This window comes from Vulpes vulpes, chromosome 1 (assembly GCF_048418805.1).
Source record: "Vulpes vulpes isolate BD-2025 chromosome 1, VulVul3, whole genome shotgun sequence".
NCBI lineage: Eukaryota > Metazoa > Chordata > Mammalia > Carnivora > Canidae > Vulpes > Vulpes vulpes.
Window position 1 is genome coordinate 102,262,345 of NC_132780.1, and position 14,111 is coordinate 102,276,455.

General features: G+C 39.9%; 1 protein-coding gene across 1 annotated transcript in view; it reads left to right on the top strand.

The window, feature by feature from the left end:
* Nucleotides 1–14,111, top strand: part of CRYBG3 (crystallin beta-gamma domain containing 3) — a 103,612-nt gene that overhangs the window by 5,648 nt on the left and 83,853 nt on the right. The window contains exon 2 of the mRNA XM_072721223.1: nucleotides 9,759–9,825. Coding sequence (XP_072577324.1) covers nucleotides 9,759–9,825 — 67 coding nt within the window. The remainder of the gene's footprint in view (nucleotides 1–9,758; nucleotides 9,826–14,111) is intronic.

Genomic DNA, 14,111 nt, shown 5'->3' on the forward strand with positions numbered 1-14,111 from the left:
GTTTGAAGTCTGTTCATTCCCTAAATTTAAATGGCTGCTGTGTGTCAAATATGGTACAAAGCAGTGGGGATAGAGATGAGTGAATGACTAAAAGTGCCCTCAAAGAGGTCATAAATTAACAGAGGAGATACACATGTACATCTCTGCTCTCAAGATGAGCTCATCATAAGCCAAAAATGTGTTTGGCATTTGTGACTTGTTTGGTTCAGAACATGCTTACTGCTTGCTTCATGGCTGTCAGCTATCGTATGAGAGCTTTATTGGGGCTTTCAAAATATTTTCCCACATTATTAGCTTTTCTGTGAGCATGGTTTGATTAACATCCTTTGCCAACCAGAATATTAGGGAGATGTGAATAGAAAGTGCTTTTCTTCTGTTCTTGCTCTTCTTAGGCTCTACAGGTGTGGCAAGTTCTAGATGGAGGCAGAGAAGCACATCCTCTTGGGAATTAACATTTCATATGAGTGGAGATCCTTACACAAAATAGCTTGGTGCTGACAGAGAAAGAAATTGAAGCTTTGTAAACAGAAAGAGCTCATTCTTAATGTTTGGTCGGCAGTTGTGATGGCTGATGGTAGAACTCCATCCAGCAGGACTGTCCTTCCATGTATAATCCCTGGGGGTATTTAATTGCAGTAAATTAATTTTAATTGCAGTAAATACCCCAAAGCAGTAAAATAACTATTTTCTTAGTCCTGTGTTTTGGGTTTTTTTTTTTTTTTTTTGCTGTTGTTGTGGTTTTGTGTGTGTGTGTGTGTGTGTGTGTGTGTGTGTTTTGCCTAACAGATTAGTGACGACAAAACTAAATTGTCGTTTATTAAGGCCCTAATCAGACCCAAGCCCTGTGCTTGGGACTTTGAAAATATACATTCACTTAATCCTTAACAGACTTTGTGAGAGGTATGTTTACACCGTCTTACAGAACTATAATTTAAGGTTTGGAGAGGTCCGATAATTAATCAGAAGTTTCACAGCTTCTGTGGTAGAGTCAGAGTGAAATTCTCCCTCCTGAATTCAGAGTCTACTACAGCGTTTATGTGATTGCTTCCTCTGCTTGACTTAGGAGGACCCATAAAAGAAAGCTTGCTCTAGAAAATGGTTTGGAATGGAAATAAAAGACAATGGCATGCAGCTGGACGTCTGCCCAGATGGCTTGGGTCAGCACTCTGTACGATAAAGAGTTTGTGGTCCTGACAACTGGGAAAAGGAAAACAAATGTATATATCAAATTATAAATTTGTATTTAATCCCATGAAAACGGTCAACCTCCTTCAAAAGACGTGCAGATGGAAAGTACAGCAAGATGCCGTATTCCACCTACTAAGCAAAAATTGTAGTTTACCCATATCTAACTCAAGTAGTGACTGGTGGGAGAATAAACTGGTACACAGCCTTAGACAGGTTCTCTCAGTAGCACGGATTCACATATTCTGATTCGGCACTTCTGGTAGGAATTCCATCAGGTGTAAACAGTTTGCCGACAGGCCCAACATTGCCTATGCAAGGCTAGCTGTGGCATGTTGCTTTAATAGCAAAAGAAATAGTTGTGTCCTATCAAGTGGACTAAGTGATAAATCATGGTCCAGTCATAGAATATTACACAGCTGCCAGAATGACAAAACTTCTTATGTGCCATTAAGGAAATATCTCCAAGTTTCTTTAAGAATGATAGCAAGCTGGAAATCGTTAAGTGTAGTATGCTCCCTTTCCCATATAAATGGGGGGAGTGTGAAATAAATCTGTTTCTGTGCTGTGTTAACGGGGTGGCAGGGGGGGATAGGAGACTGGCTTAAGAAAGGAACAAGCGAGAGAGACTTCATTTTATATCTTTTTATATATTAAAATGAATTACCTATTTCAGGGGAAGAGAGACTAAGACCTGGTGACTATCTGTGCATAAAGAGTGAAAATCAAGAGAATTTGTATTGATCCTGACTTGGCAGAGATCTTCCAAAGGATGAATGAACTGCATTAACTTGTTTGAATGAGAAGAGTTACAATTAAAGCTATAAATAAATAGAAGTAATATTTATAATGCAGAGAAATTTGATTATTTTGACTGTCACTTAACTGACAGTTTGAATTCTGAAAGGTGATGACAAAATTAAGATTTTTTTTAAAGAACTAATTTTAAAATTATTTTTATAATTTGTATAAACCTATATACCATTATAGAAGACCATAAAGCATCACGGTTGAGTGAAAAAAAGTTCAAAATCCTGAAGAGAACTACTTTTTCATAAAAATATGTATATATGAGGAAATGCACATAGGAAATAATCTGAAAGAATAGTATTTGGGTAGGGATACGAGTTGTACTTTTTTCTTTCTGATTATTTCATATCTGTTTTACAAAAGCATCTGTTCCTTATTAAAAGGACAAAAAAATGCAAAGTATTGTCGATTTAAAAAAGCAAACAAATGCAGTTTGAATGTCTAAATGTGCTCTGCTTGTATAGGGTTTGCATTCGATTGTGAGCAGGTACAAAATTAACAAATTCTAGAATATGTACTCTGAAGTACGGTAAAGCAGGATGAGGGGATGGGACATGATGGAGGCGGTGACTCCAGAGTAAGATGTAGATGGGATGGTCATGGAAGGCCGGCCCCTTGGGTAACATGTGAGCAAAGACCTGGATGACACTTGGCAGTGAGACAGAAATATGAGGAAAGAACTTTCCAGGCGGAGAGGACAGGCAGCTTCAGGGCCCTGGGGCAGGATCGTGTTGGCACAGAAGCCACAGTGAGCAGAGACAACAGAATGGAAGGGACAGTGACTGTCAATGATGTGGGGGAGGGAGTCAGGGCCAGAGGAGGTAGGCCGCGGTAGGGAGTTGAGATGTTTACTTTTTGAAAGTGTCATTTGGTCATGTGTGTGTATGTTTATATATTGATGCTAGGAGAATTTGCCTTGAGAAAGAATTTGAGTTGGAGGCTGGAGGTGAAGCCAGCCTTGGTCAGGCTCTGGGAAGGCACAGTCTCACCTGTCCTTGGATCTCCAGCAGCCCTTCCTTAGGACAATTGCATGACTACTACTATATGAATGAGTGCCTGTTTTTAGAGTATTGAGTTCATGTCACAAAAAAAAGATTGAGGGTGTTGATTCATGTGAGGTAGGTCCTAAATGTTCAGAATCTGAAGGGTATAAGAGAGGGGACTTTGGGCGAGGAGAGCAGTTACTGGTGTCGCATAATGACAGCTCAGGTACACATCAGACATACCAACATTCTCTCTAGCCTGTGATTGAACTGCAATTATGGGTCTGATTTTGGGGGCACGACATGGGACAGGAAGTAAACCAGCTTCCATGTGGATATGTAAATTACAGGAGAAGGCTGACATAACAAGCGAAGGACTGTCAGAAGAGCCTAAGATTGCAAAGCAGCGGAGCTTCATCGCCGTGTCTATTACCCTCCCTCTTTTCTCCCAGTTTTTCTCCAAAGAGTTATGAAATGCAAATGCCAGATGTTTGAGCTAAAATACAAGCTATTCGACTGCCTTAAAATTGCAGCTTTTAGTTACCTTTTAATTTGAAGCCTAGAAATAGTGCCATAACCACCCGTTTTATATTCTGTTAATGGTCATTTAAAAAATACAAGTACTCTTCAACTGTTGGCAGTCAGTGTTTATGAATGGACAGTTTTCCAGATGACTGTAAATTGTCAGTGTGGAACTCTTTGTCCCCACAGAAGCAGGTTTGGAAATGCTGATGGTGGCTCCAGGCCAGTGCACTAAAGTCACTTTAATCCATAATATGCCTGCAGCATTATATTGAACAAAGAGAACCTCCAGGCTTGCTGTGTGAAGCTGTGTTTGTAAGGAAAAACTTCCAAGGTGGTGTAGATGCCCCCAAGGCAGCAGCAGAAGACCCTTCGAGAGTCTGTGGGGACAAAAGGCCGTACTGTGTTTTAAAGACCCCAGGGAGGGCTAAGAGGGTGGAGCCTAAGGGAGTACAGGACAGGCCTTGAGGTGGTCTCAGTAGGTTGGAAACAAGGACTATACATGTTTCTGCCTCTTTCTCAGAATGTCCTGCTATTAATTTTGATACTGAGTTTGGTTCTTGGTTGGTCTCTCTATTCCTTTGAAACTTCAAGGTTAGTCCACCTGTTTCTTTTTCCATCCTCCCTACCACCGGGGGATCATATGGGATTTTAGATCTGGCAAAGAGCTGGTCTGACGCACATTTCATTTCTGTTTCAAAAATCAGATCTGGAAAGGTGCATTTTGACTGAAGTGACTTTTGTCCTTAAGGTCTATCCCTGAGACAGACATCTAAGTCCGTTTTGCAAAGCATTTTGCTTACTAATGACAAGAGGAAAGGGTGTGGATAGGTAAAAGACCCCTTCTTGTTCCACGTTATTTGTTCATTTAGTTCTTAGAGGTAAAGTCGCACCTGGAGGACTATGAGTTGATCACATTTCAAAGGAAGGCCTGATTCTGGCTGCTTCTAGAGTTTCACCTGAGGAATGGTGTCAAGTGGGCCCTAAGGTAAGGAACAACATGCCAGGCAGGAGGCCGATGGAGTTGTGGTGGAGAGGGTGCCACTGTGTAGGGGACCAGAGAGCTTTATGTTCGTGGGGGGTGGGGGGGGAACGAGATATTTTCCTTGACTCTCTTTCTTTGTCCTCAGCCCCGTGGGTTCCTCTATCGCACACCGGACCTCATACGATGGAAGTGAAAATCGGAGTGGGAAGATCATTTCAGGCCCCGTCAGGCTGAGTGGGATGGAGAGGAAGGAGAGAAGGGAAATCCTCATTTCCTTACGGAAAGTCCCTGTGGACGGTGAATCCGGGGGACTGTGTACATGTATAGGGCGTTCCCAAATTGGGGACTGCATTTAATTAAGTGGCTTTGTGTTTAGAGATGCTCGGAATTACTGCCAGTGATGTCTTCACCAAACATTGCCTCCTTTCTAAAAATGGCAAGAAGTAATAGACTTCTGCTTCCGTAGAGAAGTGGGCAAGCCTCCAGAAGACAGTTATGAAAGCTGTATTCAGTTCTTTAACACCTCTAGATTTTTCTGGTACAACCACAGGAATGATGTGTGAGAGAAAAGGCGGAGTAGGAGGCAATGCCCAGGCTGTGCTCCAGGAGCGGCGAGGAGTGGAGAGCCTTTCTCCCTCACCGCGTCTCCACCCTGTCCTCCTCCAAGTCTGCATGCTTCCGTGTGTGTGTGTGTGTGTGTGTGTGTGTGTGTGTGTTGACTAGGAAGTTGCCTTCCTGCCTTTGGAGGAACTGAGTTTGGGAGAGACCCAGCAGCATCCCTTGTGCTTCAGGCTGTGCTGTATGCTGAAAGGGGATACTCTCTTGTTGGTCTCACTCTGTACACGTGATATTCAGTGTGCTTGTTAGGGCCATAGCTCTTTGCTGGGGCCAGGAGCTCTGCAGGGCATGGGCGTCAGAAAATGGGTTATGTCCTACGTGACTGAGTTCTCTCCGTAATTGTCTACCTACCCTTTATTAACACTTAACGCATTTAAATAATATTAAGTGGAGATCTCTCAGACTAGATCATTCTCTTCCCTATACAACTTTCAGTTGTTGGCTTCTGATGAACATAGAAAGGCTCCCCGACCATTGTTTCTCAGTGATGTGGTCAGAGAGCCATCTGCTTCAGGTCTGCCCTGGGAAGGGGGAGTCAGTTATTGAGCATGCGCATTCTGGGCCCCTCTAACTGGAGTCCTTGACAATTGGGCACATGAATTTGCTTTATAAATATGATTTTCCATGATTGTAGTGCATCCAGGTAGGGATTCTGAAAGAGTGAGGGGAAGGATTCTGTGTGGTGTGTTGACTGCTCAACCCCTAGCACCAGGAACAGAGCCTGGTACTTAAAAGGATCTTAAAAACAGAGGGGACAATACTTATCTGGTGAGTGAGTGACTGAGTGAGTTCTTGTGCCCCGGTTTTTGCTTCTTATTTGCTATAGGTTAGGGAAGCTTGTTAAAATTTAGTTAAAAAAAAACAAAAAACAAAACAAAACTAGAGAATAAGACACATTAACAGGATAGGGGTTTTCCTCCACATAAATTATTTGAACTCTAGAATGTTGATGTGCTCCATTTTTTTCTTGGCCCAGAGGTTTGTATTCATTTGTCTGGAAAGTAAATGGTTAATGGCTGCACGTTGGATTACTGGTTAATAGGTATGGTCTAAAGAAGTTGCTTCAAAAATGAGCAATTTCTGTGTTACTTTGACCTTGATAATTTCTCTGGGCTGTTTTGAAGGATTAATTTCCAGAGTTCTGTTAGCTAAGTAAGATGAGGCTGTTTGGAAATGCAAGATAATCTTATTTGAGCCTATGTGTGGTTATGATTCCTGCCACTCACCCCTTGCCATGAGCAAAATGTGTGCTTTCTAAAAATACTGCTATTGAACTATTCCCAGGTCCGAGAGGGGAGGGGGGTTAAGCTGTGAAAAAACAGTAACGGATTGTCAACTTTCATAAGGTTTGGAATCATCTGAATTTGAACATGTTTCTCTTTCCCTCATATATTTAAGAGTCTGAGAATACTGTTCCAAGCCTTTTGAGTCCTTTGTGTTAATTTTATTTAAGCAGACATCTAAGTCCAGTGTATTCAGTATTTTGTGTGTGTGTGTGTGTGTTTTGCTTTTAAATGATCTCAGAATAATTTTGGTTCTGTTGAGTGATTTTTCTGCTCCCAGCCCTACTCTTCTCTTTATACCTTTATATTCTTTCAAGAGACTTGCATACTACTTAATTTTTTTAAAAAAGCATGTATTATTATATCGTTCCCAATGGAACACTTTTTTGAGTAAGCAAGCACAAATGGGAGAACCTGATCGATAGCATTTTTTAAATTAAATATTTGAGCATCAGGAACAGTGTTAGGCTCTGTATGAAACAATTTCTGAATTTAATGAGTTCAAATTCTAGTTAGATAGCTTGGCGTCATGGTGAAAAGTGGAAACTTGTGAGTGGGGTCACTGGGTTCAATAAGAACCTCCAAAAATAAAGATGACGCTAGAACTAAGTTGTAAAGGATTGAGAGTTGGACAAGGTGTCGAAGAATGTTGCAGACAGGAGAAGAAAGTAATTTACTGGCATATTCTGAAAATGTGAACTGGTTCTATGTGACAGGTGTATCTGGGGCCACATGAATAACTGCATCCTAAGGACTCTTCATTTTATTTATCAGCTGATAGAGATTTCCTGAAGGGATTTTTAAACTGGAAGATGTGATGATCTGATTAACAATCATTTTGACAGGAAGGAAGAGCTGAAATAGAGCAATCTCAGAGGTGCCCGAGATCAGTTAAGGACTCTTCCTTAGTAAACTAGAAAAGAGGTGGGGAAGGCTTTAATTGAAACAACAATTTTTATAGCTAACCCAGGATTTTAAAATGTGTTGTTTACTTTAGACCTCAAGAGATTTTGAAATTTTGGTTTAGCTGTAAGATTCATGAGACTTACACATAGGCTTAAGTTTTAGAGAGTTTTATATGAAGTGTCAAGTATTTTGTTTTCAGCTTTAAATTCTTCAGTTGTTTGCTCAATACAGAATACTTTCATGCTGACGTACAACTATATTTTTCTGGTATTTCGTGTTTGTAAAGTGAATATAATTATAGCTACTTGAAATTATGAATGTCTGTGTTAATCCCATGAACCTGAACCTACATTGTTTACACAGGTTTTGTATTGGAAAGGAAACTTTTACCATTTTCATTAACAATTTCACTAAGGCAGTAAGTTTACAGAATGCGCTGTTAACACTCTTATGCAGAATTTCAGTTTCAGAACAAGATTCTTGTTCAGAATCTTGAACAAGAATTAGTAGACTGAAATACTTGAATGCTTAGTTTTTAGGTAGGTCATTTAAAATTGGTTGTAGTTAGAGAATATACTTATAAAATCATTAAGCTCATTATTACCCTCGATTATACTCCAAATCCTTATAATATGCCCTTTCTACATATATTTTGCCAGTCTCTTTTTTTAATTGTGCTTAAATAGACCAGTCTAACATTTAATTTAAAAGAATAAACAAACTTGTGACAAAAAATAAAGCTAAAATGGAAGAAAATGGAGATGAGAACCCACTCACATTTAAAGTAGCAGTGTTAGAGACATTCTTATTTTATAGAAAGATAGATGTATTTAGTTATGGTTCTGAATTGTACAATATTATTTTCCATTTCTGTCCCTGGTTTTTAGCATGGAATTTTCATGTGTGAAGCACACAGCTCACATATTCATCTTCTTTACTGGGTTCCTTTCCTGTTGACATTTAAAGGCTTGGGAGTATGACTGTGTCTTGTTCTGTGTATTTCTGTACAGAGTTGAGACTTAATGAAATTTTAATCCATTATGTTTTCCATGTGTTCATGATCTTTCTTTTTGTCATTACCATATGTTCCACAGATAGTCTACATAATTGCACTGGGCTTTGTGGAATGAAGACCTGAGTAGCCCAAATTGTGTCTTCTCTTCCTGTCCTGTCTAATCTGAGCTCTTGAGACCACCTCTTTTTCACCCCCTCTACCGCCAGTCACCATGATTCCCTGTGTTTTTCCCCACTCTCAGAGTCATCGGTCTGCTTTATGCTTGTCCCCTGGTTAAGGACTTCCCAGTGCTTAGTGGGACAAAGATTGAGTTCTGAAACGGGTCAGGCAGGTTCTTCATAGTCTGGCAGGCAATACTTCTGGTGTCATTCTCCTATCTAGCAGAGTTAACCTCAGCCAACTTGCTGTGCTCCAGTCCTTTATTAAAATACACAAACAAAGCATGGTTTCCTGAAAATGTGTGTTCTGTGTTACCATCTCCATCCTACCTCTCCGCTGTGGACACTTTAAGGAGGCAGAAGTGCCCTCCCTTGCTCCCTTGTGCTCTCTAGCATTGTGTTCATTTAGCAGTTATAACTTTTACCAAATGCATTATTATTATTTTGCTTGTGTATCTGTCTCCTCTACTGGACTGAGTTTTACGAAGACCCTGACCTACTTGTTCTTAACATCCTCAAGGCCCAGCACGATTCCTGAGGCTTGGCAGACAGTCACGATAATCTTTAGAGGGGAGCTGTTCACTGCGTCTAGCATTAGAAAAGTATGAAAACCAGATAATGTATAAACATGGAAATAAAAAATTTTGTATTTGAAATCTTTACGTGCCTAATAGGAAGCGTAGTTTATTATGACATCTCCTAAGGCATCTGCAAAGGTATTCTAGACAGGACAATTAGAGGTGACAGTTTGGGAACTCAGCTTCCTAAATTGCCGTCTGAGACACATTGGGGGCTGGATGAACCTGCATCCATGTTCAAGTATTCCCAAAATTCACTAGGTTACCCTATATGTGTAGAAAGACTTGCTGAGTAGAAATATTTCTATTCCGTATAGTACTCAGTATGGGCAATAAAAAAAAAAAAAAAAAAAAAAAAGACCGGGCTGCAGAAAACCTTAATATAAATAAAACTGGAGAGTGTTAATCCTTTCCAAGATTGTGATAGGTACACACTGTTGCTGCTATGTTCAGGTGCGTCGTTACTGAGATGCTGGTTATCAACATAAAATGTAGTGTGTGCAATAGGTTCATGAAAATTTCTGAGGCCTGGATGAGTATTTTTGAATGTGTTCTCAAGTGTAGAGATTCAAATCAATGTATTCTTTTACATTTTGTACATGAATCTTTTGAGCATTGCACATAAAAGACCTTTCAATTTTTGCTTTAAACTCAGGAACTATGACTCTAGTAATTCTCTTTTAATTTCAAAGAAACTGTGGTTTTTATTTTTCAGTGTTGAAAATGAGCCCATGAGCACAAGTCAGAAAAAGGAAAATGTACTTTCATCAGAAGCAGTAAAGGTACAGTTTTAAATTAATATTTTATATTGAGCAAATGTTTCTCTTAATTTCTGTTCCTCCTTTTAGATTTGTCATCTCATTTTACATTTCCAAAAGAGCACTGTATTATTTATGTGGAAATCCAGCCCAGCTCTGTTGAACATAGTATTTGGATGGGGTGGAGTGAGGGGGAGGGGCCCTGAGCAGAGTTGTAGAGTGGTGTTCTTACCCTGGCTTTGCCATTAACCAGTTGTGGGGCTTTCAGCTGAGGCACTGAATGGCTTTGTCCTTAGTTTTCTAATCTGTGAATTGGATTGCCTGACCTCCATAGTTTCTTTTTCCTAGGATGTTCTTTGATTTATGTTGTGTTTTCTCAAATGCTGCTGACATTTAATAGTGCTTTTGGTGGGTAGAAGTTAATAACATGTTTTTACATCTTCAGTATGTGGTAGATGTTTTTGGTCAGTTCACATATGAACCAGCTTTCTTTGCTTCTGCAGGACAAGCATGAAAAGTGTATAAGCTACATACCTCCCTTGGTAGTTACTGAGAAGTGTGGTTAAACATCCTTGAAAATCGGGCTGCCTCTAGCTCGGTCAGTTGAGCATCTGACTCTTGATTTTGGCTTAGGTCATGATCTCAGGGTCATGATTCAAGCCCATGTTCAGCTCCCTGATCAGTGGGGAGTCTGCTTGAGGATATTCATTCTCTCTCTCTCTCTCTCTCTCTCTCCCTCCCTCCCTCCCTCCCTCCCTCCCTCCCCTCACTTGCTTTCTCTCTCTTTCCCTCTAAAATAAATAGATCTTTAAAAAAAATCCTTGAAAATCACTTAACCTTGTAGCATTTCTTTTTATTCGTAAGTAATTTTCTAGAAACTGGGTGTTTGTGTTGTTAGGTGATGTGATGACAGGTATGTGATCAGGTTTTTAGTAGCTGTCCAGGCATGGAGTTTTGGTCACAGCAATTTTATTTTTATGTGATTTGTGACAGTCTGTAAAGGAGAATGCTTATGCTTTCCATGAATTTCAGAGTAAATTAGCTTGGTCAGTGGAAGGAGCATAAAGTCCGCTGAATTCTTCATCAGTGATAGGGAGCTTTTAAACGTTATGTAGGGTTCAAAGGCATTAGATATGGTCAAGATAAAGCTGTTTTCATTCTTCCTCTATAATAATAAACAATATAAGTATATTTTTGAGAGAAAAATAGGGTCTGATTTTTTTTTTTTTACCTTTATTGATAGAAAAAAAATCAGGATCACATTGTTCTCCTTATCTCTCTTCATTCCATTGTGAGTTTGGATATTAAATCCTGCTTTCGGGGGCACCTGGGCCACTCACTTGATTAAGCATCTGCCTTAGTTCAGCTCAGGTCATGATCTCCGGGTCTTGGGATCAAGCCCTATGTCCTGTGTCCTACTCAGCAGGGAATCTGCTTCTCTCTCTCTCTCTCTCTCTCTCTCTCTCTCTCTCCCCCCTCCCCTTGTGCATTCTTTCTCGGAAGTAAATAAATCTTAAAAAAAAAAAAAAAAGAAAGAAAATACTGCTTTCAGGTTTTGTAACCTGTCTGCCTACTCTTTTCCTACCAATTGAGCCAACTGTTGGCCAGCCTGCTGGTTTACCATGGCATGAGCTCTATAGCTTTCTTCTCCTCCTTCACTTTTTGCATGTCTTGAGTTCCCTCACTTCAAGAATTTTACTTCTAATGGTGTATATGCATGCAGCCTTGCCCTCAAGTTGTTTTACAGGAAATACTTTCTTTTGAGCTCTCCTAACTTCAAGGTTTCTTTGGCTGATAACTCCTGACACTCCATCTCTTAATCCCTATTGCCTCCATACCAGTCTTGACTTTCTCTAAACACTGCTGCTCTCTTTGCTGCCTTCCCCTCTCCCAGGCTCTAGTTGTCTCCGCACTCAGCCTGTAATTGATACTGCACTACTTCAGCTACGATCTCACTAAAACAACGAAAAAAAGGCCTTCAACTTTGGCCTGTGCTGTCGTCCAACTTTGTACCTGCAAAGATTTGTTCCAGAAAGTCACACCTCTGTAGGTGCAGTAAATAGACATGTTGGGCTGTTATTGTGGTTGGGCCTCCATGATTACAGTGTTTTCCATCCATTCTTAATATCTTGGCTTGAGTGCCCAGGAAAATTCCAATTTGGGCTCTGGGTCCCCACGTAAATATTAAATATGGCTCATAGTCATGAGACTCTTTCTCTTATGATCTGAGGCCCATTGGACTAGACAGTACAGTTAGCTCACAATAGGGTACCACAGCACTCTCACCGCAGTGGCCTGAGCGTTTTGGCCCTTGTAACTGTTGGGTTTACCATCCAGAAACTACCAGTAAGATTCCTTCAGCCTAGCCACACAGGCCCAATGGTTTAGATATACTACTGCCAGACATCAGAAATATATAGTTTAATAACACCAATAGTCAGCACCATACTTTGTGGGGAGGGAAACCAGTTAGAACAATATTTATGGTCTTGTTCTTTTAAATAGTCTCAATTTAAGTATTTCATTAGCAAGTAGAATAAATAACATGCATTTATTTTCTTTCTAATGAATAGTTTTCTGACACAGCACTCAAGCAAATGTAATGTGACATTTGTTACCATGCTTCCATCTTGTTAATCTGAATTTTATGATAATGCCCTCTGTGATAATAAAAAATACACGGGATTTTTCCTGTTGAGTCTGAAACATAACAGATTTATGAACAATAGATGTTCTTATACATTTCTTTTTGTATTTGACTTTGAGATGCCAAATCAAGATGTTGACAGTTGTTTGGTTGTAGGTTTAAGCTACAAAATTAATGGTATTTTTCAAACAACTAAAGACTATAGAAGCTCTATTTTATTTTTTATATATTCTTAGTTATCACTTACATGCTATGCAGCATTTGCTGTTTTGCTAACGTTGGTAGCCATTTCTAATGCTAGAATTTATCATCCCAATTTAAATTTCTTGTATATGAATTAGGTATTTATATCCAGCTGGCAAAACTTTCAGATATTTAGTTTATAGTCTACCTTTGTTTTTCTGTGGGGTCTACAATCTAGTCTTGTAGCCTTGCATACTTAGTTCTGCTACATTCACATATGCTGTAATTAAAAGAATGGAAAAAAATAATAAATAAATAAATAAAAGAGTGGGAAGATGTGTTCTAATTCCCTGCTGCCATCTGCTACTTCAGAGGAATTTTCAGGAATTGTTACCTTCCAAGGATAAACTCCTAAAGCCTCCCTGCTTTTGGTTTTGGTCTGGTTTTGGTCTCTTCGTGCCTTCTCTTGGACCTTGCCTTGATTGTCCATCCCTCCATCATCACTGTCTTCTATTTCTTTTCTGAAACACAGTTGCTTTGGGGGTGCCTGGGTCACTCAGTCTGCTAAGCATCCAACTCTTGATTTTGGCTCAGGTCATGGTCTCAGGGTTGTGAGATTGAGCTCCACATCAGGCTCCATGCTGGATATGGAGCCTGCTTAAGATTCTTTCTCTCCCTCTACCCCTCCCTTCTTCCTCTTTCTCCCATTCTAAAAGATAAACAAAATACAGTTGTTTTTTCCCTTTGGTGGGTCTCGTTTCCTTTCAGACGATCATTTCACATCGCTCCCAGTTTTTACCCCAACATTTCTTATGAAAGTCTGTTTCAATCACTATTTAATTCTTAATCCTTTCTCATTGACTCCTTTGTCTTCTCTACTCCCTCATTCATGGAAAACTTAGTACTGTGGCTGGTACACATGTCGTAAGTACTCAGTAAGTAGTTAAATGAGTGAAAGTCATTACATGAAACCAGTGATCTGTTGCTGACCACCGTCAGTCAGTAAGTAGTCTTTTCTTAGTTCTTATTTTATTTAACCAGTTGAGGCATGATTTTCCAGATCTTGTCTTCCAAAGATTTTCTTTTTAATCTTTGCTTCCATTAATACTGTTTCATTTCAATTACTACCTGTGCCGTTACCTTCTGTTTTCTTCTCACTTTCTGGCTGAACTGCTTTCCATATAGGTGTTTCTCAAAGTCCTCAGACCTCCTCAGTGTCAGTCTTCCAAAGTAATAGCTTTCAGTCTTATTGCTTCGTTCTTCTGCTCTCAGATTTCTATTTGACATCCCTCCTGGACTCTAAGCTTGATTGTTGGGGTTCTAGATATTTCTGTATGGATGGCCTTTGATACCTCAGATTCAGTCTGCCCAAAAGTCTCAACATCTTCAGAGATGTCTTCTCTATCTATATTTGGTTGGGATGTGGAGGTGGTGGCAGGTAGGGAAGATTGTTTAACTGCTTGGGACAGGGAAGAGCCCT